This window comes from Lolium rigidum, chromosome 4 (assembly GCF_022539505.1).
Source record: "Lolium rigidum isolate FL_2022 chromosome 4, APGP_CSIRO_Lrig_0.1, whole genome shotgun sequence".
Classification (NCBI taxonomy): domain Eukaryota; kingdom Viridiplantae; phylum Streptophyta; class Magnoliopsida; order Poales; family Poaceae; genus Lolium; species Lolium rigidum.
The window spans coordinates 121,211,781-121,237,276 of record NC_061511.1 but is presented as its reverse complement, the minus strand read 5'-3'; the positions used below and the strand labels follow the sequence as shown (position 1 = coordinate 121,237,276).

At 49.6% G+C, this 25,496-nt stretch overlaps 1 protein-coding gene across 1 annotated transcript; it reads right to left on the bottom strand.

The window, feature by feature from the left end:
* Window positions 1-2,595: 2,595 nt before the first annotated feature.
* On the bottom strand, window positions 2,596-3,347 carry LOC124647461. Its single transcript, XM_047187404.1, has 4 exons — window positions 3,320-3,347; window positions 3,083-3,193; window positions 2,685-2,837; window positions 2,596-2,613 (listed from the first exon to the last, which is right to left on the bottom strand). The coding sequence occupies exons 1-4, from the start codon at window positions 3,344-3,346 to the stop codon at window positions 2,596-2,598; spliced, it is 309 nt and encodes a 102-aa protein (XP_047043360.1). The 5' UTR covers window position 3,347.
* Window positions 3,348-25,496: the final 22,149 nt, after the last annotated feature.

Sequence of the window (25,496 nt, the reverse complement as noted above, 5' to 3'; positions counted from 1 at the left end):
TAAGCATACCTTCGGGATTTGACCAAGATAGAGGAGCAACATTCAACACAAAATCAGCAGCTACATCGTCATCCGAGCAAATAATATCCAACTCGGAACCACTTGTTGAAGTTTCCGGGAATTGAAACCAAGATCAAAGCTTGGTGGTGTGAACATACCAGGATGACTATATTTCTTTTCACCAAGTGATGAAGTTCCTTTATCAACCCGTTTTCTTTTACGTAAAGGCCGTGTAGCAAGAATACTATCCAACCCAACAAATCTTGAAAGTATCCCGGATTTCTTGACGATTCGTAAAGATTCCTAACGAAGATGTATGATATCTTCTGAGACTCTAATAGGGGGATGTTGCTCTAACCCATAACCACCAAGATTTGCATGCACAAGAGGAGATATTCTGCATTTGCTTCCAGAAATATCACTTGGTAGATGATGATGTTGCTGTTGTACAGGAGAAACAACAATGGACCTGCAAGTGTTGGTTCCAAGTGAAAGATTTTGGAGTCCGAGCATCAACAACAGCTTGGAGAGATAGGGATTGCACTCGTCTTTTGAATTGCCATCTTTTACCTGTCGGCGATTTTGTAGCAGAAGGAGATATTGGAATGGCACTGTAACCGTTTTCCCATCTTGCCTACTTGCGTACTTAGTACAAACTCGAAGATTTTGTAATATTCTTGGTTTTCAGAATTGAATCTGAACATTGAGGAATGCTTTCATCACGCATTCGTGCAAGCCTTGGATATTTTCTTGCTGGTACAGTTGTCGGCAATGCAAGACGTTTCCTACATATGCAAAAGTAAGAGTCAACTGTGACCAATTAAAGTAAAAATGCATATGAAAAACATAGACAAAAAGTAATTAACAAAAGGTTCAACTGTGATCATCCACATACCTTTTCTTGAACCGATTATACTTGTCCACCTTCTCGTCAGAAGTTAAATCGTGAACAACAACACCACTAGGGAGGACAGGTATGTCTTCAGCAACGACAACATTCAAGGGGGCAAAATCATTTTCTGAAATGAGACTCTCCGAGGAAAGTACATCTTTGCTTCCTGCTGCAACATTTATAGCACTAGAGTCCAATTGATGATGAAGTCTTTCCCTGTTTCAAACAAACCATGATTTATTAACAAAAAAAACTACAAAAAAATGTTTTAAAATGCAGCTACCAAATTATCTACCTGAAGTTATCATGTTTTTATCTACCTGAATGTAGTCACCAGATTAAAGTGCAGCTACCAAATTATCTACCTGAAGTTATCATGTTTTTAAAAAACAAACTACCAAAATACTTAAGTGCAGTTATCACATTTCTTCATAAAAAGGATCTACTAGTTATATTAGAACACAACTATAAAGTTTGGTTGATTCAAAGCAACCATAATTAGCATTGCAGCCTATGAGGTTACTTCAATTAAGCTATCGAATAATTTAAATAGTTAACGGAATCATGAGAAAAACCAAACTAAAACAAAAAAAGAACAACAATCAGTATTCAGCAACTATAAAAAGTAATACTCCCAACAGTGACCAGGACTATATTAGAAAACAGTAAAAAAATGTGTAGTACAAACATACCTTTCTAGTCTAGTCTCAAAAACATGATGCTCTTGCTCATTTGTTGCATTGCTCAAGTCAACAGGTTCAGAATCCTTCTCCAACTCGGATGTTGCAATGTTTACGGCAATGATTCGGATAGTTTCACCAGCCCAGCTTGTTGCATTGTTAAGGGCAACAGATTCATATTCTCCATCTTTGGCAACACGAATTCCAAGCTCTTCTGCAACAATATTCTTCACAACTTCATTCAATCCAAGCAATCCTAGGCTTCTTCATCAAACCAAGACTTGATGCAAGAACAGACTGCACCGCCCCTAATCCTCTCTTCAACTTGCTCGTACTTTCTGACGGTGAATCAGGTGTGAACCCGGAAACATCAGCAATGTTACCTTCAGCTTCAGACCGATCCAAATCACTATATGTTGGAACCGCAATTTGAGAGTGCATAGGAGGAGGAGATAAACTTGTGCTTCCTTCTTGAAGAATTTCTGTTGGTGTTACAGTGTGATCATCAACAATTCCTTTACCAGCGAAGACAGAGTTCGTGGTTTACCACGTCTAGTAACAACAGATGGGAGACATCTCTTCATTCTCCTCTCGATTCGTACGCACTTAAGTCAACATTTTCTTCATCACTAGCTTGCTCAACAACATCGTCATTTTCAGATATCGGTATCGACCTGATTCAGTCATGCCTTGCACAAGATTGCTCAACAGACCATTGAGGCCTGATGCAAAAGTTTGCATTAAGGTGTAGGCTTTGATCCGTTGCTGTAACCAAAAATGAGAAAACCCGAAAAGATTAGTTAGTGCGGATGATATTCAGCAAAAATACATAAAAAAATCAAATGTTACAAATGACTGACTTAACATGCAGAAAGTTTTAAATCATACCTTCTGTTTGCAAGAAGGATGTGTATTAAGATTCATCCAAGCTTCAAAACCATTAGGACCGCCAAACAAACCCATTTCCCTAGCAATGTCCTCCTTATACTCATCCTTCAACTCGCACGAACAAGTAAAAAGAAATTAAAAACCAACAAGCAGCTTTTAGTGTTGAGTGCATAAAAACTAGTTGAAATAATCGAACAATGCATCAAAAAAATAAGAGGACTAACCTCCGTAACACCGAATATGGTTGAATCGTACTCCTGTGCATCCATTGCACCAACAGCATCAATTTGTAAGCTAGACCAAGCATTAATAGCAAAACGTTCATCTCCAAGCATAAGCTCCAAGTGATTGGTGTTGAGTGCATCAAAGTACCGCAGCTTCGAGCAATAACAACAACACACAAATTATTGCTGATGGTTTACATGAAACCGATGATTTGAACTACCGAATTGCAGAATGTAGTCACCAGATTAATTCAACTAAACATACAAGAAAGATATTTGCAAAAAGAAAAACTTCACAATACTAAAATGCATTCCAAAACAATTAATACAACTATTTAAAAATGACCAGAAAATACAAAAAGAAGTAACTATAAAACAAAGAGTAACTATGTACTCACCATGCAGTACAGTAAACATCCCCTGCTATACTTCCCATTTGACAGATTATTGTGCAGCTCATCAACAATAAATTTGCACATGTTCATCTCTTTTGCATTAGCAATGTCAAGCTAAAAGAGATTTATCACCATGACATGCACAGAAAAAAAAGGGAAGATTTTAGTATACATGCAAACAAAATGAACAATTACGAACCAAAAGGGCATAGAATAAAGTAGTTTCCGAAGTTCTATTACCAGCATTGGATAACATTTGTTGCTCATCTTTACATCCGTTGTTGGAGCAACAACCGTTGACACCAAAAACAAAAGCCAAAGTTCCCTAAAAGTATCATCGACTTCTTGATACTCCTCGAGCATTTTTCCAATCTCTCGAAACCTTAGGCCTCGCTAGTTTTTCCAGGAAATAGCCTTTCGTAAATCTCAGCCTCCAACTTGTAATCACAGTAGTACTTGACTTGAAGTTGTCCATTGGGCAATCCAGTCATGATATGAACAGATTCTTCGTCTAATGGGATAACTCCACGACATGGGACAACAAATGCTCTCCTATCGGGCTGATAACACTTTGTAAACCAATTTATGACCGGGTTATGCAACTGTCCGCACTTGATATCAAGAAAGTCTGGCATGACCCATGTCAACTATAGCAAGCTTCGATCTTCCGTCAAACTATCGTAAAGCTTAACTATGGGTGATGGAGAAGCCCTATTACGTTCTCCGTAAAAACCTGGACAATTCAATGAGATTGTAAAAACAATTTAAAAAACAGTGAAGCCACATTAAAAAAATAACTGAGAAAAAACAGCAGTGACCATATAAAAATAACATGGTAATTGGAACACATTGAAATTATTATATTACAGATGCCAAAATAACCAATAGCAACTAACAGATTATACAAGAAAAATATCTAGCGGGAACGTTTATAGTAGAACACAGTGAAAACATGAACAAGATTTATTAACTTACATGATGCTTCTTGCGCACTCCCTTCCTTTTCATAGCAGCACCAGCATTATTTGGATTTCCCTTTCTCCTAGCCATTGACAATCTTAGCTGCCAAAACAATATTAATACCAATAATCAGATTAGGTAACTAAATTAGCAAGTTTAAAAAAATGTATGAATGCTATCACAAAAAAAGAATGGTTACACCACAAAAACTATCAGGTTATTCACAAATGGCTGCCAGTTTCTTCCAAAATAACTGCGCCAAATTATCCAGAAAATAACTGCCAGTAATCATGAACAAACCTATCAGCTTATTTGGAAAAAAAGTAACTAGCAACCAGCAACCAAGTTTTCTGTCCCAACTTATTAGCATGAACAACCTATCATGAAACAAACTATCAGGTTATCTGCCAGTAATCATGAGCAACCTATCAGGTTGAAAAAATAGTAACTAGCAACCAGCAACCAAGTTTTCTGTCCCAACTTGTTAGCATGAACAAACTATCATGAAACTATCAGGTTATCTGCCAGTAATCATGAACAAACTATCAGGTTATTTTGGAAAAAAAATAGTAACTACCAACTAGCAAGTAATCATGAACAAACCATAAACGTAGAACATGATAGCTGCCACTTTTTTCCAAAATAACTAGCAACCAAGTTTTCTGTCTCAACTTCTAGGTTCTTCAGAAACATCTAACAGATTAAATTCCTCAGATTCACAGTACAAAAACAAGTTGGATCTAGGACCTAGAAGTTCTAGATCCATGATACAGCACAAACTACAACATGCAGACAAAAATGCATGATGCCAAAACAAATCGTAGAACAAAACTTGCATCTAGACGCCATGGATACGAACACAACGGCGCAGCTCCCCCCCTACTCCATAGTCACGGCGCTGTTCCCTCCTAACCGCGCAGCTACAACGTCAAAACGAACAAATCGCTTGTCGCCGGGATCCGCCTCGTAGCCCGGCCGCAAGCTCGTCCCCGCAATCTCCCTCGACGCCCCGCTGCTAGCTCGTTGCCGCGCTCTACATCGAAGCCGCGCTCTACATCGAAACGCGCCGCAAGCTCGTCCCCGCGATCTCCCACGTCAACTCGCCGTGGTGCAGCAAAATCCGACGGGCCGAGCGGATCTAGCAGACAAATCCGTGCGGGCCGAGCAAAAACGACATCGCCGCGCACGAGCTACCACGAAAAATCAAGCAAAAAACGGCGATTAACAGCAGTGGTAGACGGAGGACACTAACCAGAATACAGACGTGCGACGGATCTAGCCGTCGCCGGCGAGAAATCGACGAATCGCCGGCGAGAATCGACGATTCCCTCGGAATCGCCCTCGAATCGCCCGTCGCCGGAGAAGGGGAACGGATAACCCAAAATGGACGGTTATGACGGAAAAGCCCCTAGAATTATTTTCAACGAGCACGCCTCCCAAAATTCAAAAACGAGACGCTTACATGCGGGACCCACAGACCGCATACGAGACCGACCGAAGTCGGTCGGCACGACGTGCGCGACGTGCGCGAGCCTCCTATAGGATGCGCCGCACGCATCTTAAAGAGCCGCCGCACAAAACGCGCGACGTGCGGCGCCTCTGATTAGATTTTTCCATCTTTCAAACCGTAACTCGAAATAAAATGTTTTATATATGAACTTTGATCAGAAAAACATAAGGAACATGAATATGCCATCCATGCTTGCTGTTGCCTCATGCATCATATAAATTCGTGATAGTTTGCATTATCACCTAATATGGAACATATGGAATATGTGGGATATTATATAAATGTTGTCCCGGTTCCATTTAACTTTGATATAGCTCACCCCTGCCATGTTTGCTATGCTAATCCACCCATAAATTTTCCGGTAGAAAATGCAACTTCAACCCTAATTGTTTGCCCGGGTTCCGATCCCGCTTAATGTGGATAAGATGCATTGCACCATCTCTGCCATGTCATGCATATCATCTTGAGCATGCCGAATTCTTCTCCGTAGTTGTAAGAATTGCACACGGTCTTTGTTGTAGCATTTGCTTCTTCCCGGATAGGATCACGAAGTGGTGTTGTGAGATACGACGAGTTCTCCGACAAGTTCTTCTGTAGCTTTTCACAGGCGAGCCCTCTCCCTTCACCTATTTTACTCTCTCCCTCGCATTGCTATCCTTATGTTGCGATTCTTTATCGAGTCACGTGTCCTATTCCACTTGTTTACCATAATACTCCTATATGTATCATTCCTTATCCATAGCCGTTGCTTGATGTTTGAGCCTTGCGAGTCGTAGGCGTGTTTAGGCTCTATTGTTTATCTCGATATGTTATCGGGATATGTTGGGTTGTTGGGAGGTTATTACATGCTATATCAGTTGTTGGAGATACACATGGTTTACTTTGTTGTTAATAACTAAAATTGTAAGCAGAGGCATCTGTGAGCCCCTTTGCGAAAGCATCGGAACTTTGACTTGCTAATGTCCCGTAGGACCCGAGTTCTTGTTATCTGTTCCGAGACTGAGCGCTCTACCCGTACGTGGGGGAGTGGGACCCCCATCACCCACTACCTTTCCTCGAGTCTGTTTATTGGGAGCCACAACCTTGGTTTTATTTGCCCATATGCACGATGCACGATTTACTTCTCGTTGCCTTCGGGTGTTTATTTCTCGTATCTGTACTCATAACGCGGGACTCCTTATCCTTGGCCGGTCGTTAGTGCCCGCCTTGGAAGCCGTCGCAAACCTGCGGGTCCGTATCGGAGTACGGCCGAACTTCGTCACGGGTAGCTTAGTTGGGTGGCTCCCATTAAACTTTCTCTTGCATTGGGAACGGTCTTGATGTGAGACTCCACCGTAGTAAGTGGGTTCGAGCATGCGTATGGTTACATTTGGGCAACCCCTGCAGGGTGTACATCTTATCGATAAGCCGTGTCCGCGGTTATGGACGACTTGGAATTGTATAGCTTGATCATAGAACAACTTACACCTTATATCCCGTTGTTAATAATTTGCTAATAAAACTCTTTCAAAAGTGTGTGTGCCTTTGCAATACCTCTTGGCGAAGGGGGATCGCATTGGTTGGGTTATGTTTGTGTAGTATTTATCCGTTACCTTGTGCGCTCTCTTATCTTCTCCGAGTAGACGGATGTTGTAGCGTGTCTCTATTGGATAGTAGCTTTGCTGCCGCTAAACTCCACATATAGCCGGGTGAAGTTTATACCGCCCACCGGCGAGCATAGCTGGTCTTGTCTCGCAAGTACGTGCCAATGGTACTTACCCTCGCCTTCCTTTCTTTTTGTCTCCTCCCCTTTTGTCGGCAACCGATGGCCCGACTTTGACGGTACGAGATGACGACGTTAGCAAGGTTACCCTTCCGGCTTGGCACCGGGCAGGGTTATGGACGCCACTTGGTTATCTTCAGGACTCTTAGTCCAATTTGTATCTTGTCCGTACTCGGACGTATTTGATCTTCTGTATGATTCGGATCTTTGTATTGTATATTTGTATCTTGACTCGTTGGAGTCGTTGTTAATATATATGTTTCTTGTGGGCTCTGTTGTAATCCTGTTGTAATGTTACCGCTCGTGTTAATTCCTCTGGCATCACGTGTGTGATTCGTCGCGCACGTCGTGTCGGAGGGCGTCTCTGAATTGATACCGTGCGGATTTCGGCGGGTTCGCTGGGATCCTCATGGTACCGGTTCCGGGGCGTCACATGGCACACGCCGAATCCGGCTCATCCGTCAAACCACTTGACAAAGGATTGTTCTTGGACCAAGTACTTGATGCTCGAGGGAGCAGCAAAAGATGCGCAAGCACAAGGGTGCTCTACAATGTTGCCACCATCTCAAGATATGTTGCGTCAGCAACAACTACCACCACCACCACCGCTTACCGGGGCAAATGCTTTACCGGTACAGCCTCAGCCAAACAGGCAGCAATACCAGCAAGTCAATCAGGTGGGAGAGGGCCACGGCCAACCACCTCCACCGGCACCTTTGGGCCGGAACGTTTATGAGGATCCAGATGTGTGTTGTCTCGTGTTCGTCACTGAGCCGACAGACAGGCAGAGCCTACATCGCCGTTCCATGGAGGTGAACGCGGTGATGCCGGCAGTACCAAAATACATGCAGTGGTCAGATCAGGAAATCTCCTGGTCACTCAAGGACCACCCCAAGGTAATGCCTAATCCGGGTGGATATGCTCTCGTGGTGGACCCAATCATGAAAGGGCCAACGACTCGCGTCAAGTTCAGCAAAGTGCTGATAGACAATGGGAGCAGCATAAACATAATGTACCGGCACACCATGCATACGCTGGGCATAACAGAAAACATGCTTCAGCCAACTCGCACAACGTTGCACGGAATCGTTCCGGGCTTGTTCTGTGCACCGGTTGGAAAAGTCTGGGTGGATGTGAATCGTTTGGAGGACGTGACAATTGCTGGGTTGAAAACATTGAGTTCGAGGTGGTGGACCTAGATAGTCCGTACCATGCACTGCTGGGGAGACCGGCACTGGCAGCTTTCATGGCCTCGACCCACACAGCGTATCTCAAGATGAAGATGCCGGCACCTCGTGGACCCTTAACCGTGGTGGGGAATTACAGGATCTCGCTGGAAACCGCTTTCGCCGGATCGAATCTGGCAGAATCGCTGGTGATCGCAGAGGAAAAAAGGAGGATGCAAACTGCGGTTGCGCTGGCTCAGTCTTCACATTTGAGCTTAGCGGCAATGAGTGCGAGCTTGAGCGCTCCGGCATTCAAGCCGACAGAAGAAACGAAGGACATCGTGCTGGATCCGGCTTTCCCTGAGCGTACCGTTCGTATCGGTGCCGGCCTTAGTGAGGCATATGAAAGCGCGCTCGTCGGCTTCCTCCATGAGAATCGGAATATCTTTGCTTGGTCAACAGAGGACTTGGTAGGTGTTCCGAGGGAGCTGGTTGAGCACTCTTTGAATGTCCGGAAGGATGCGAAGCCGGTGCGACAACCTTTACGCCGGGAGGATAGGAGGAAAATCATTGGAGAAGAAGTGACTGTTATCACCAGAATTTGACCGAGTCAGAGGTGGGCCGCGATCAAGATGGGCTTGAAGAATATACATAGAAGAAATACATGAATCGGCCTTGTGTACCAAGTTTGGGCTAGATTGCCCGTGTATCTGTACCATAGTAGGATACGTGTCGGTTAGAAGTTAGAGTTTAACCCGTGCACGGTTAGGTGCACGCTCTGAATTAGAAAGTCCCCCGGACTATAAATATGTATCTAGGGTTTATGAAATAAACAACAACCGACGTTCACCACAAACCAATCTCGGCGCATCGCCAACTCCCCCGTCTCGAGGGTTTCTTCCGGTAAGCACCATGCTGCCTAGATCGCATCTTGCGATCTAGGCAAGCACACGCTTATTCGTCTTCCATGCGTTGCTCGTGCCTGAAGCCTTTTTGATGGCGAGCAACGTAGTTATCATAGATGTCTTAGGGTTAGCATTGTTCTTCGTATCATATGCTATCGTCGTGCAACCCTTAGGCATCTAGCCGCCCTTACGCTCGTCACGGGTGTAAGGGCGGCACCCCGCTTGATCATTGTTTAGTAGATCCGATCCGTTATGATTGCTCCTTGTTCTTCAAGGATTAGTTTAATATCCGCATTGTTAGGCCTTACAAAGGGTTGGAGGATCCAGCGGCGTGTAGGGTGTCGTTTGCTTGCCCTAGACGAGACGTTCCGAGGATCAACCTCGTGTTGGTTTTTAGGCCCTGTCTAGGATCGGCTTACGATCACCGTACGCGAGCGCGAGGCCCAATCACGAGTAGGATGTTCCGATTATGCGGTGAAAACCCCGGATCGTAGTAGGTCGCTTTAGCTTTATCTTGATCAAGCAGGACCACCATCCGATCGTACACCTCGTACGTATCATGGGTGGATCGGCTCTTTGAGCCGATTCACGGGACAACCCGAGAGCCGATCGAGGCTCGTATTTAACGTTCACGTGTATGCCATGCAGGAAACTAAGCGAGGCATCATCCAACACCTTCCCGACCGGGTATAGGTCAGGTGGCACGCCCTTGCGACAAGCATCGGACGTGTGCGCGAAGGCTTTGCGGGCCGTCGCTCGGAGGGACCAGGGGCCAGCCGCGGTCTCGGGAGATTCCCGGCTCTACGGTGCTGCCCGTCGCTGCCCGCCGGTGGGTTTCGACCGCAACACATTCACGGCACGCCCGGTGGGACAATCTTCGACATCCACCGCATCGCCATCTACATCCGAGATGGCGGAAGGCACTCCCGGTCAAGTACGAGGATCCGACCGAAGAGCTCAAAAAGAAGCATGACGAGATCAAGCGAGTCCTCGAAGCCGACCTCATCGGCTCTTTCCACGAACCCGCTCCCATGGCATCGGGTGGAAAGGGTTCTCACTCGAAGGCGCGCTTGATGGAGTGGACCTGTCCTCCCCGTCGGAAGAACGCACCAGGTCGCCGCATCGGGAGATCAACTTCATGGTGGCTCATTCGCCGCACCGCCACTCGAGAGCCCGGTGAACACTTTGGAGCGTGTCGCTCTGCGCGTGATCCAGAAATCATGAGCCATCGGTATTCTCCGTCAGGACCAGCTCTGGGGACTTACCAAGGAGAGATGCCACTCCAGTCCCGTCCACCGCTGCCGTTCGCGTTGGCAGCACCAGAAGTGCCGAATTCATCGGCATACGTCGTCTACAAGATTGGTGGTGACCCTAGTGACTACCAATTCTTACATGAGGCACCCAAGGAGATCCCCCACGGATACACGTGTGCATACGTGCCGACTCGCAAGAATCGGGCACTCTCGAACCAGGCTGCAACAACGAGGGACTTCGGAACAGCAGGGAGGAACGTCGGGAACATATCTTGAGAAGCGGACGTGGCTAGCTAAGTATGCCACTCCGACAAACCTCCGCAGCTCAGCTCCTGCAGTTGGCTCGAGCTGGAAAAGCAAGCATGGCTGGCTAAGTATGCCACCCCGGCGAATCTTCGGGGTTCGACGCCTTCAGCCATCACCGCGGATCAGATTTGTACAATTCGAAAGACCGGTTCGGCATGATGCCGAAAAGGAGGACAATCGGCTATACCAAGCCGTACCCCAACGAGTACGAATTGATCCCGCTACCACCCAAATATCGGCTCCCCGACTTCACAAAGTTTAGTGGATCGGATGGTTCCAGCTCCATCGAGCACGTGAGCCGATATTTGGCACAGCTCGGGCACGATCTCGGCATCGACGAGCTGCGTGTGAGGTTCTTCGCACGGTCCCTCACGGGATCGGCTTTCGGGTGGTACACATCGCTGCCACCAAACTCAATCCGGACTTGGAAGCAGTTGGAAGAACAGGTTCCACGTGCGGCATCACTCGCAGGCTTCCGAGGCCGGCATTGCCGATCTAGCACAAGTACGACGAAGCGCGGGGAAACAAGTGGCGGAATACGTCCGGCGCTTCAGGACCGTTAGGAACCGATGCTATTCGGTTCACGTAAGTGAAAAAGAAGCAGTCGAGTTGGCGGCGGTGGGTCTCTCATCATCGATCAAGGACGTGGCCTCCCAAGCAGACTACCCTTCACTGGCGCACATGGTGCGTAGGCTGTCGACATATGAACAGCGCCACCCGGATGTTTACCGAGGATAAATTCAAGCGCGCGGTGGTCCTGGTTGAGGCGGATGAAGATGAAGGTGCTCGCGGGAGATCAAGAGGTAGCAAGGGCTGAATGGACTCGGGGGCAAGCCCCGTGTCCCGTAAGTGGGTTAAGCCACAAGGTCCTCCAAAAGGGTTTGACTTCGACGTGACCAAAGCCGAGCAGATTTTCGACCTCTTACTCAAGGAGAAGCAACTAAAGTTACCCGAAGGCCACAAGATCCCCACGGTGCAAGAGCTGAACGGAAAGCCATACCGCAAATGGCATAACACGTTCACCCACGCCACCAACGACTGCAGGGTGTGGCGTCAACAGGTCCAAATGGCGATAGAACAAGGGCGGCTAATTTTCAGCCAGTACGCCATGAAGGTCGACACACACCCCTTCCCCGCCGTTAACATGGTGGAGCATACGTACCATGGAGGGTGCCAGCCAGATTTCTCGTGCAATATCAACATGGTAGGACCTCGGGCACCACTGCGGTAAGGACGGAGATGAGGGCAGCTGCTCTCATAGCAAGGACACAGAGGAAGCCGCTCCACGCGATCGGCTCCGCCACGATGGCAAGCGCTACATCACGAGAGGGAGAAGTGAGGAACGTAAGATATCGGCGACCTCTCTCCGATCACCTCCTCAACAAGTATGTGGGTCAATACGACCAACGCCGGCGATACAACGACGATGATGAAAAAGATCGTCTGGCTAGGGACGACAGGAGACGTCGTCGGCATGATCGCAACGAGGAGCGATATGAGCGCCACGCCAAGGAAAAGTCGAGGGAGCAAGACGATGAGGATAGGCACTGGGACTGCCCCTTCTTCAGACACTGCTGGGATTCAGGAATGAGCCGATTGCCTACAATCGGCAACTCGCCGAATGTAAACAAAAGAAGAAGGATGCAGCTAACGTGTCCGTGTTCAAACGTCTAGGGCCTCTCCCGCCTCGGAACAAGCATGCTGAGTCCGCTCGGGTGGAAGATCTCGAGGAACTAGAGGACGATGATGAAGAAGAAGACAAGTATCATCGGCCAAGCTGGTGCCCCGATGGGCTCGGCCCGTTCCCAAAAACGAAGGGTTCAGCGTCTACGTGGGTTGGAGGAAGCCGAAAGGTTATACCGCACACGTTGAGGAAGGCGCGGCCCGATCCGGCCGCTAAAATTCAGCGAACCCCGGACGAAGAAGGTCGGCCACAAAGGAAAGAGTGGCGCCCCGGACAAAAGAAAGCCGATGATGAGACATCGGGCCGGCACAAACATGGTCTTCATCCTTCCAACGGAGTTTAGCGCTCCAGGATTAGACGAAGCACCTGTGGCACAACTTGACTGCGGCCCACGGCCGGTCATCTTTGAGAAGCCACGAGAGAGCATCGACATGATAAAGGACGGGGTTAGGCTGGTTTTATCCACCGGCCTGACCGTGTAACAAAAGCAACATCAATGGACAAACGTGGCGATGCCGATACAGGTGATCGGCCCCAAGGATTTATGGAGGAACATTGCAAAACCTTCATCGAGCAAGCAACATGGAGGCCGATTCCAGCAATCGGCCAAAATTATCCTCACCACATGTTCTCGCTTGTGTTCAACATCGATCTATCGAGCAGCGGTCACGTCGGCGGACGAGAGTCAACACGAATCCCAACGGAGCCGACGTGCAAATACAGTGCCTTGGCTAACCACAAAGCCGATATCTGCTGTTCCCTGACAGATTCGGCTCGGGGGGCATATAATCAGATGAACATATGAAGATGTACGTATGTGCAGTGAAATGTTAGGGGCCGATAGGAAAAATCGGCCGGTAAAAAAAAATTTCACGATATGCAGCCGATGCAAGGACATCGACTTTAGAACTAAGGGACAAAGCCGATGCACAGTCATCGACTCTAGTACAATTACACAAGACCTACCGGCTATGTGCTCAAGGCTCGGATTTTCGCCAAGATGGTTTTCAGTTCGGCTTCAAGAGCTTCGTTTCCTTGGAGGGAATGTACAATGAGGGCAGCCTCGGCCGCAATGAGCACAACCCTTTGCGCCGCTTAGCGGTAACATCAATTTGGCATGCAAGGCAGCCTCTTTCTCATTAAGTCTGTTGGTGTGTCATCTACAACATCGGCGTTCGGTGGAAGAAAGCTGACCAATGGGGGCAAGTTTGGCTGACTTTTCTCCGGTGGCCGTCTCGCATTACCGGATTACCCGAGGTCAAAGCCTTTTTGTTTGATCTCGTGCATCCTCGTTGATATTCTCGCCTCGATTAAGGCTCGAGGGGCAACTAACTTGGTAGATGCTCTATTTTTGAGAGACGATTGGAGTCGCATCGGCTGACCTCGCATCATGACCTTCTCCGAAAGCGTGTGAGCCGTTTGCGAAGAAGATTGTTAAAGCTACGGAGAGGAGCCGGAAAGGGAAGCCGTCGTCTTGTACAGGGTTTGGACCGTCCCGTTGCCGCAAGAAAAGGAAGGAGACCGGATTTCAAAATAGCCGATGAACAGTCATCGGCTATAGGATTGCGAAATATCATGGTCGGTATCAAATCACAGTCTGAATTTGAGAAGTGCTTGACTGACGGTCTAATCGATATCTGAGTCCGGCTTCATGGGCGTCTAAGGGGGAAAAATCCGATACGTTGCTATCGGTCTTGGTGTGGCAAGCGGAAGGTTTGAAATTGGATTAATTGAAAGATAAATTGGAAGAACAATTCTCATTAATTCAAAGGAGCGGCTTTACGGAAAGAGCCGATGGCTCTCAAAAGGGGGATCTGGTGCCTAGTGCACTGCTACTACTAGGCCTACTCTACTAGTCGTCGCTGTCCTCATCGTCGCCGTTGTCGATGTCGTCGGCGCTGCTCCCGGGAAGTTCCTCGTCGCTGCTGCCTCAGCCCTCCGCCCGAGCTTCTTCTTCCTCGTCATCATCATCATCCTCGCTGTCCGCCCAAGAGCGGAAGCGCTTTGTCGGCGGGTATCCGATGGAGGAGGAGGATTCATCCTCCTCCTCTTCCTCCTCATCGTCATCATCGTCTTCGCTGTCCGCCCAAGCGCGGAATCGCTTTGCCGGCGGATGCTTAGCGGGGAGGAGGGATCATCCTCCTCCTTTTCCTCTTCCTCCTCTACTTCTTCTTCTTCCTCCTTCCCGTCGGAGGAGGTGGGTTTCACCCAGTGGATGGAGGTCGTCTTCGCTTTCGCTTATCGGCTCCCCTTCGATGAGGAACTTGAGGTCGTCTTCCCCATCGGTCGAGGCAGGTCGCCATCCGACCCGACGAATGCTTCGGGTGGACCGTCCGGCACATGGTCGAAGTTCCACTCCGGCTCGCTTGAGGAGAAAGACTCGGTGGGAGAGGCCGGAGGAGACGGAGGAAGAGGAAGACATTTCTACGGGGAAAGAGGGTTTTTTGGTGCCGACAACCTAGAACGAGAGGAAGGGGATGAAGAGGGCTGATCAATCAAGCACGGTTAAATAATGAGGAGCCTAGTGGAGATTTAATGCCATTGCGGTTTCCGAGGAAGTGATGCTAAAGCTATCAAATTTTGCGAGAGAAGTTGAGAAGACAAGGTGTCATGATGAAGGATGCCGCAACGGTTCTCGCTCCGCCACGACATGACCCGACGAAGAAAAGCGAGTGATTTTGGAATTATCAATTCCAAAACCAGGGGGCATGTGTTATCACCAGAATTTGACCGAGTCAGAGGTGGGCCGCGATCAAGATGGGCTTGAAGAATATACATAGAAGAAATACATGAATCGGCCTTGTGTACCAAGTTTGGGCTAGATTGCCCGTGTATCTGTACCATAATAGGATACGTGTCGGTTAGAAGTTAGAGTTTAACCCGTGCACGGTTAGGTGCACGCCTAAATTAGAAAGTCCCCCGGACTATAAATATGTATCTAGGGTTTATGAAATAAACAACAACCGACGTTCACCACAAACCAATCTCGGCGCATCGCCAACTCCCCCGTCTCGAGGGTTTCTTCCGGGTAAGCACCATGCTGCATTGATCGCATCTTGCGATCTAGGCAGCACACGTTTATTCGTCTTCCATGCGTTGCTCGTGCTGAAGCCTTTTGATGGCGAGCAACGTAGTTATCATAGATGTCTTAGGGTTAGCATTGTTCTTCGTATCATATGCTATCGTCGTGCAACCATTAGGCATCTAGCCGCCCTTACGCCCGTCACGGGTGTAAGGGCGGCACCCCGCTTGATCATTGTTTAGTAGATCCGATCCGTTATGATTGCTCCTTTTTCTTCAAGGATTAGTTTAATATCCGCATTGTTAGGCCTTACAAAGGGTTGGAGGATCCAGCCGGCGTGTAGGGTGTCGTTTGCTTGCCCTAGACAGGACGTTCCGAGGATCAACCTCGTGTTGGTTTTTAGGCCCCGTCTAGGATCGGCTTACGATCACCGTACGCGAGCGCGAGGCCCAATCACGAGTAGGATGTTCCGATTATGCGGTGAAAACCCCGGATCGTAGTAGGTCGCTTTAGCTTTATCTTGATCAAGCAGGACCACCATCCGATCGTACACCTCGTACGTATCATGGGTGGATCGGCTCTTTGAGCCGATTCACAGACAACCTCGAGAGCCGATCGAGGCTCGTATTTAACGTTTACGTGTATGCCATGCAGGAAACTAAGCGAGGCATCATCCAACACCTTCCCGACCGTGTATAGGTCAGGTGGCACGCCCTTGCGACAAGCATCGGACGTGTGCGCAGAAGGCTTTGCGGGCCGTCGCTCGGAGGGACCAGGGCCAGCCGCAGTCCTGGGAGATTCCCGGCTCTACGTTGTTGCCCGTCGCTGCCCGCCGGTGGGTTTCTGACCGCAACAGTGACAAAGTTGTTGGTTGCCCGTTTTATCATGGAAGTGCTGCACACTGAGTGGCTAGCCAATCCGGTGCTGGTCGAAAAGAAGAAAGATGAGAACCTCGAAGCAAAAGCTCCAAAGGTGTGGCGCATGTGCATCGACTACACCAATCTGAACAAGGCTTGCCCAAAAGACCATTTTCCTTTACCGCGAATCGATGAAGTGATTGATTCCACTGCCGGGTGTGAGTTGTTGTCTTTCCTGGATGCTTATTCCGGTTTCCACCAAATCCCCTTGAAAAAAGAAGATCAAATAAAAACTGCGTTCATTAACCCGCACGGGGCTTATTGCTATGTCACTATGCCTTTTGGTTTGTGCAACGCTGGTGCAACGTACCAGCGCTATATGCAAAAATGTTTGTTTGACCAAATCGGAAAGAATGTGCAAGTTTATGTGGACGATGTCGTGGTAAAAACTAAGGCAAAAGAAACCTTAATCGACGATCTCCGGCAAACATTTGATAACTTAAGAAGATTCCGGATGAAACTTAATCCGGCAAAATGCACTTTCGGTGTCCCTGCCGGCAAACCGCTTGGCTTTCTCGTATCAAGCCGGGGCATTGAGGTCAATCCGGTAAAGATCCGGGCAATCGAGAGAATGACGATACCGCGAGATCTTAAGGATGTACAAAAGTTTACCGGAAGCTTAGCATCGCTGAGCCGGTTCATAAGTAGGTTGGGAGAAAAGGTATTGCCACTCTACGCTTTGATGAAAAAATCCGATACGTTCGTCTGGACCCCTCAGGCAGACGAGGCGTTTAAAGAGCTGAAAACGATGCTAGCCACTACGTCGATACTGGCTTCGCCGTTGGAAAGAGAGCCCATGTTGTTGTACATAGCAGCAACTAACCGGGTTGTGAGTGTTGTTGTGGTAGTAGAAAGAGAAGAGGAAGGAAAACCGTCCAGAGGCCGGTATACTACCTGAGCGAGCTGCTCTCCCTCTCAAAGCAAAACTACCCACACTTCCAGAAAATGACTTATGGCGTGTTCATGGCCGTCACGAAGCTCAAGCATTACTTTGAGGAGCACCCCATGAAGGTGGTGAGTGAGGCACCCATCTCCGATATCATGTGCAACAAGGATGCTAGTGGTAGGATTGCAAAATAGGCGATCCAGATATCACCATACATGCCGGTGTATGAAAGAAGAGATGCCATAAAATCACAAGCTTTAGCTGATTTCTTGGTTGATTGGGCGGAAATGCAATACAAGCCGCCAGATCAAATAATAGAATACTGGAAGATGCACTTTGACGGATCCAAACTCAAAGAGGGTCTAGGTGCCGGCGTGGTGCTAACCTCACCCAAGGGGGATCATCTCCGGTATGTTTTGCAAGTACATTTCAGGGCATCAAACAATGTCGCCGAGTACGAGGCTTTGATCCATGGGCTTAAGGTCGCAAAAGAAATCGGTGCACACCGGATCATTTGCTACGGAGATTCAGATCTTGCGGTACAACAATGTTCCGGAGATTGGGACACAAAAGATGCCAACATGGCCTCATACCGGTTTCACGTGCAAAAGATTGCCGGCTTCTTCGAAGGGTGTGAGTTTCACCATGTGCCGCGTGCGTAAAATGAAGCCGCGGATGCTTTGTCCAAGCTGGGCTCATCTAGGCAAGAAATTCCTCCCGGAATAGCCTTGGCACACTTAAGAGTACCATCGATCAAACCGAGTCCGGAGTCGGAATCAATTTTTGTACCGGAATCGCATGTTGTACCAATGGATATTGATGAAGGAAACCCGGGGACTGTTCCGGTAAGCTCGGGGACTGCTGCATCCGTACCGAAGGAAACAATGTTGGTGGATAACATGGACATAGACGTATCGGTGTTCCTGGTTCGGGAGGCACCATCATGGGTTAAACCTATTAAGGAATTCCTGATCAACGGCACCTTGCCGGTTGACGAAAGCGAATCCAGAAGGATCCAGAGGAGGTCCAAAGCATACACTATCATCAATGGCGAGGTGTACAAAAGAAGTGTTACCGGTGTCCTCCAAAGGTGTGTGGAACCGGAAGAGGGAAGAGAAATGCTCGAAGAGATCGACCGGGGGGAATGTGGGCACCACGCTTCGTCAAGGGCACTGGTGGCAAAAGCGTTCCGGCATGGGTTCTATTGGCCCACGGCTTTGGAAAATGCGGAGGATCTGGTAAGAAAATGCAATGGGTGCCAGAGGTACGCCAAGCAAAATCATACCCCAGCATCCGGTTTAAAGACCATACCGCTAACTTGGCCGTTTGCCGTTTGGTGCCTAGACATGGTTGGCCCATTCAAAGCCGCAAGGGGAAATATGACCCACATTTTGGTTATGGTGGATAAATTCACCAAGTGGCTAGAGGTGAAGCCCATTGCAAAATGTGATGGACGTACAGCGGTGAAGTTCTTAAAAGATGTTATTTTGCGGTATGGCTACCCACATAGCATTATCACTGACAATGGCACAAACTTTGCTCAAGGTGAGTTCAAAAGATTTTGTGAGGACAACAATATCCGGTTGGATTTGTGCTCAGTGGCACACCCGCAAGGCAATGGCCAAGTTGAAAGAACAAACGATTTGGTACTTTCCGGTATCAAACCAAGGCTCATCGATGCGGTGGAAAAGTCACCGGGGTGTTGGCTTGATGAGCTACCATCAGTGCTGTGGAGCATAAGAACGACTCCAAACCGGTCTACCGGATACACTCCATTCTGTATGGTTTATGGAGCAGAAGCGGTCATACCAACCGACATTCTCCATGATTCACCAAGGGTGCCACTCTATACCGAAGAAGAGGTAAAAGAGGCCCGGGAAAACGATGTGGACTTGCTAGAAGAAGCAAGAGAATTGGCATTGGCAAGAACAGACATCTACCAGCAAAATCTCAGACGCTATCATAGCCGGAAGGTTAACCCGAGGGTGTTCCGGGAAGGAGACCTAGAGCTACGCCTAGTGCAGCGCACTGAAGGCCGGCACAAACTTTCCCCCCCATGGGAAGGACCCTTCATTGTGAGCAAGGCTCTTCACAATGATGCCTATTACCTGATTGATGCACAGGAATGGAAGAAAGGAAAGGCGGACAGGTCCGGAGAGGAGACCAAGCGTCCATGGAATGTAGCCCTGTTGCGTCCTTTTTACTCTTGAAGTTGTGGTGTAAGAAGTTCCTTTTTGTACCTTATTTTCTATGAATAAAAGATGTCGGAACCTCAAATGAGTCTCGGGGACTACCCCTACTAAAGTTGCATGTAACATGTTTATGTTTTCAGTTTACCAGTTGCTTATTGATCGTTTTTTTTTTCTTTCCGGTTTAGTAGTGTGCTAAACCCTACCGGAGTCTTCGACTCTGCTGCTGTCCGCAACCCGGCTTCATGGCAAGCAAGATAAACCGGTAGGGGATAAGCACATGAACTGCGAAGAGGGAGAGCGGGAAAGAACAATCCGGAAAAATTTAACTAACCCCGGTTGTACCGGTTTTTTGCAAAAATTTCGAGTTATTTCTAAGTTCAAGAAAGTGCTTGCTTGGTAAAAGAACTTTGTGCTCATACGCCAAAAACGCCCAGAGAAGGTAGGCAGAGCCAAAGCAAAAGAGCCAAGTGTGCATCGAATTGGATGCGGAAACTATTTCGGAATCACTGCAGTGCAAGACAAAATCGGAACGATAAGCAAAGTGCTAAGTTAGCAAACCAACATAGCTTAATAAGTTACCGGTATGCAAGACACCGGCATGAAGTTGTACCACAACCAAAAGGATGAGTTTTATCTTACATCATAAACCCCGGCATACCGGGGTAGAATTTAACGAGTTTTGTTGTGAAGCAAGAAGGAGCAGGTAAACTTGTTATCGCAGTAAATGTTTAAACAGCGGGGCTTCAGGGGGAGCAGCATTGGCCTCAGGAGCTTCCGGCAGCACATCCTCGGCACCCTCATCTTCACCTTCCTCTTCTTCCTCCTCATCGCTGAGGTAGTCCTTGACGACTGAAGGAGGGGGGATGAAGGTCCGAGCCGGCGCGTACTCAGCAAGCCGATAGGCGTGATCCTGCCGCTTCGCGGTAAGAATCGGGTCCGTATCGGTGGGAGCGTCTTCACGCACGCCTTGAAGAGCATCCAGATCTAAGTCCGGGTACCAGGAGCACGCGGAGCGCAGCGCGGTATCGGCTCCAGCACGAGCTGCGAAGCACTGCCACTCATGAATCCGGCGCCCTGCCTCCTTTAGCCGGTTGGCGGTGAGGGTGATGTTGGCTGGCATTGCTTCTTCAGGCCACAGCACCTTGAAAAGTTGGATGGCGACGTCCGGCAGATCGGCAAGGTGCCGGTCCACTGAGCGCATATGTTGGACTCGGGCGGAAAGGGCGACCAAATAGTTGTACCCGTCCCAGTGCGCGTCCATGTTGGGGAACTTTCGCGCCACCCGATCCTCCATCACCTTTTTCACGGCATGCGTCTGAGAGTCCGGGAAGTGCTCTACAGGAAGAAGGGAAAAGCATAAACTTAAGATACCGGAAAACAATCTACCGGAAGGAAAATGAACACGAATACACTTCCAAAAATAAAAAGCTTATAAGCGAAAGAAGGGACAAGGCAAGAGCTTACTGAGAGCCAGCGCATCAATCTGCATGACCAACCGATCATATTCCTTATGATCAGTGGTCATAACCTCAATCTGGCGCTCTGCCGCTTTCCGCGCCTTCCTCTCCTCCTCCAGCTCTGCCCTCAGCACCGCAGTGGAGTTCGCGGAATCATCCACAACCTCCGCCAGCCTGGCCTCGGCTGCTGCCTTGGCGTCCTTTAGATCTTGGTCATGCTGGAGCGCGGCCTGCATAGCTTGTTCATTAAGCTCCCTGGAGGCGGTCTTTTGGGCATCCATCGCCTCGTGGTGCTCCTTGATGAGCTGCTCCTTTTCACCTAGGCACCGGAAAGAAAAGTATTAGCAAAGTTGCGGCTGATAAAATGAGGAAAGAACGAGTCAACCGGAAAAGAAAAAGTGGTACCTTGGAGTGCGGCGATCTGGGCCTTAAGGGCCTCTAGGGTAGCTTCCGGGACAGCTGTTGAGCAAAAGATTCATAAGTGTTAAAGAAGAAAACGTTCCGGTAAAAAGATGCCGGAGGGAAAAAAGGAAACAAACCTTGGCAGTGGCTGTGGGACTCGGCAAGGTCCCGATGCTCCCAGAGAAGCTCCTCGAAGAGCTGCTTCCGGGCATCCGCTGTGCTCTGTTCAAAGGAACATAATGGTGAGAAAGAAAGAAACTATGTTATCGACCCGAAACTCGGGGACTGGCTATGCCGGTTTTTTCAAGTTTTTGCTTAAGTTTCGCGCTAAGAGCTATGCTCTCAACACGAAACTCGGGGACTGGGAAGATAGACAAGATTCGGAAAGAAAGAAACCGGCAACAACAGAAAAATTGCAAAAAAGATTGGTGAAACTTACCACCACGTTGCTGGTGGCGTCATACCACGCATTGTCGAACTCCTTCAAGGCGCGCTTGAGCCGCATGAAGTGTTCTTCAGTGGACCGGGGCCCAGCAGGGTCTGTCGCTGGAAGACGGTCCTTCCCCAGGCCGTGGGTGGATGCAGATATATCCGCATCGTTCCACTTTTGGGCGTAGGGGAGAAGGTGCCCCAGGTCCCGGCCCTCGCGTTTCAGCTCAACGATCCGGCCTAGGAGGCCGGAAGGTTTTTCTTGGACCGCAGCAGCGGCGGGGCTGACATGCAGCTCTAGAGGCTGTGGGCCGGCGGCTGAGGCGCTGCCCTCCATGGCCCTTCCCCGGGAAGCTCCCGGCTTGAGGAACTTGGTGATCTCGAGGGTCTTGGGCGGCGGCTTCGGCTTGGCCGCGGAAGGTCCTTGGCTTGGTGGCGGTGTTGGAGTGGCCCCGGTAGGCTCAAGAACAGGAGCTTCTGGGGGCGGTGTAGAGGAGGCCGACGCGGAAGTATCCGGCGCGGCCTTGGTGGGGGAAGAGCTGGAGTGCTTCTTCTTCTTCTTCTTTGCGGCGGGAGGAACCAGAGGTTCCGCCCGGCCGGTAGCTTCGTCGTCGGCGCTGGTGTTGCTGGCGCCGGTATCTTGGGTCTCTGGAGGGGAGGTGAGATCCTCCTCCGCGCGGTGATCAGGAGGTGTAGGGGCCGCGCGCCCCGCACTTGTGGTGCCTCCCAGAGGGGAGGCAGAGAGGTCGCCGGTACCGGATGGTACCGTGCTTGATCGAGGAGGAGGAGTTAGGGCCCTTGCGGTTCCCTCGGAGGTCACCGGCTTCGGGCCGTTGGTGCTCTTGGACAGCGTGAGAGCAGGGCTGAGCAAAAAGAAGAGGAAAGATCAGAAACAGCAAAGAGAAAGGAAAAGTTTGAAAAAAGAAGCAAATAGAGAAACAAAAACTTACCCGAAAGAGACCGGCATGGTTTTTCCCTTGTAGCGCTTTGTGCCTACTTGCCTTCCCCCAAGGACTTCCGTCCGGGAGCATTTGGCGGGAGGAGCTTGGCTAGAGCCGGCGTCAGCAGCAGGCGCCTTGTTCTTTTTGCTCTGGGGCATGAGCTTATCCAGGAACTCATGCCCGACCTCGGCCTGCAGGGGAGGCACGTGCTCGTGGACCTGTGGTTCGGGGCCAGCTGAGGGAGCGTCTACAGAAGGAAATAGGCAACAAAATATGAGAGACCGGAAGAAGAAACTACCTCAAGCATGGTGAGCTCATCGTCGGAACCGGAAGCCGCAGAAGAGGGGTTACCAGGGCGCTGAGTGGGGATGCGACCAATCTTGAGATCGTACCAAGGGACGAAGGGATCCGGATCAACCTTGTCCAAAGGGCGCTTCCGGCAAGGGCCTCGCCGATCTGACTCGATGCGAGGGAAGCGGTCCTTGGCCTGAAAACAAAAAGAAAAACAGTTAGCATAGCGTAAAAGTTACCGGTAGAACAGCCCGGGTGGCGTAATCTCTTACTTCTGCGGTTGGAGGGTTGAGGGAGCTGAGAGGCAGAAAGCCCCACTCCCAATCATCCGGCATGTCCGTTTGGCATATTTGATTAGCCTTGAGGACCACATCCACTTTGCTCAAAGGAAGGCCGGTGATCTTGGTGGGATCGCCAGGGTCGTACATCTCGCTTATCTTGTGAGCGTGGCGCTTGAGGGGAAGCACCCGGCGGCAGATGAAGGTGCGGATGATATCGTCGGAGCAGATATTGGTCTCCTTCATCAGCTTCAACATGAAGCGTACCACCCGGTTCGTCTCTATGTGATCCGTACCGGGGTTGTAGTTCCAGTTGACCTTGGTGGGCGGCGCCGGATTGAAGGGTGGCAGATTGATAAGGTCAGCGGCGCCCTCGTTCTTCACGTAGAAGAATGTCGTCTGCCACAACCGGCAAGACTCGAGGCCGTTGAACTTAAAGAAGGGGCTCCGTTGGCGGGAGCCGATGATACAAGACCCGCATTGTACGGGGGGTTTGGGCTTGGCAATATCCTTGCCCTGGACCGAGTTGATCCGGAGAGAGAAGAAGCGGGCAAAGGTCTCGCGAGCGGGACGGATCGATGTAGCCTTCCATGAAGGCCACAAAACAAGAAAGATAAAAAACGGCGTTGCCGGGAAGGTGGTGAGGCTGGAGTCGATAGAAGTCAAGGAATTGGCGGAAGAAGTCAGAGGCAGGAAGGCCGAAGCCACGCTCAAAGTGAGCAAGAAAGACAACGACCTCACCGGGTTCGAGCACCGGTTCGATCTCGTCGCCAGGAAGCCGGCAGGAAACCGTTTCCGGTATCCTCCTAGACCGGTAGAGCCAGTCGATCTCGTGTTGTGTCACGTCGGAACCTCTCCAGGCTCCGCGTGTGATACCGGAAAGATCTTTTCCGGGGGCCCGGCTGGAGGTGCCGACCTCTTGGTCCTTCCCGGATTCAGTTTCCATCCGGGCTAGATCCGCGGTAAGCCCATCGGAAGTCCTACTTCCTTGGCTACTAGAAGATGAGGCAAGAAGGGATTCTTCGCTAGACATGTGGATCTGGAGGACGCCGGTATCTACCGCAAAACAGTTTTCCCAAAAACTACCCTCGCGCGAAGATCTACGAGTAAGAGGAAAAGCAAAATAAAAAGGAAGTAAATACTCTACCGGCCCAAGATCTGGAAAGCTAAGAGAAAAGAGGTAAAAGCGTATTGGGCCTAACCTGAGGCTGCGGAGGCGCTTAGGGAAAGGTTCACCGAGGAAATGGTAAGCCCCTGGCCGTCGACGAAGGCCGGCGACGGAGAAGGGTGAGGTCCACCGGAGGAAGCCCGAACCAGCAGCGAGGAAGGAACGCTGCAGGAACCCCGCGCGACGAAGAGCTTCGGCGCAGCGAGAGCAACGTCGCAACGTCGACAGGAGCAGCGCTCTTGCGGCGACCGGCGGCGACGAAGAAGCAAGGGGGCAAAGGGCTCGAAGTGCTCTGGAAATGGGGGCAAATGCGAAGAAGAGGATGAAGTGGAACCGCTCCGCCCTTATATAGAGAGAAGAGGAAGTGGGCCGAAAACCATCGGGCCGTGGCGGTTCGCTTCGTGGACCGCCACGTGGCGCGCAGATACACGCGCGGAAAACAACATGCCACAGGGAGGCCACACGGATCCGGAACAGCCGCGAGGATCCGGTGTGGCGCCATAAATGCTGGCGCAGAAGCCGAAGGGAAGTGACCTCTGACACTGGCGCGTCAGACACAGTGCGCATGTCACTGACAGGCACTATACCCGAGAAATTCTCGACTTCGCCGAGGAAAGAATTAATGTCTAAGATGCCGGGGAATAAGATACCGGAGGCACCTTGAAAAGGGGGAGAGAAGTAAGTCCGGCAAAGATGCCGGAGATTTAAGTTCATCGCCGGAAAGATTAAACCGGTACCTTAAGGTATGAGAACCTGGCATGGTCCGTCGGATAGGATCCGCCGGACTATACCAGCTTCGGGGACTAATGTTGGGGGGATGACCCCCGGTATGCCAAAGGCATGCCAAAACCGGATGGTTTAGGCCATCAAGATACCGGTTTAATGTTT

Excerpts from the sequence above, each read along its gene's own strand:
- LOC124647461 (XM_047187404.1), bottom strand. The coding sequence starts at position 3,346 with ATGAGCAACAAATGTTATCCAATGCTG. Across the intron at positions 3,194-3,319 it reads ACAAATGTTATCCAATGCTG|CTTGACATTGCTAATGCAAA; the intron begins GTAATAGAACTT and ends AATCTCTTTTAG. Across the intron at positions 2,838-3,082 it reads GATGTTTACTGTACTGCATG|CTGCGGTACTTTGATGCACT; the intron begins GTGAGTACATAG and ends TATTGCTCGAAG.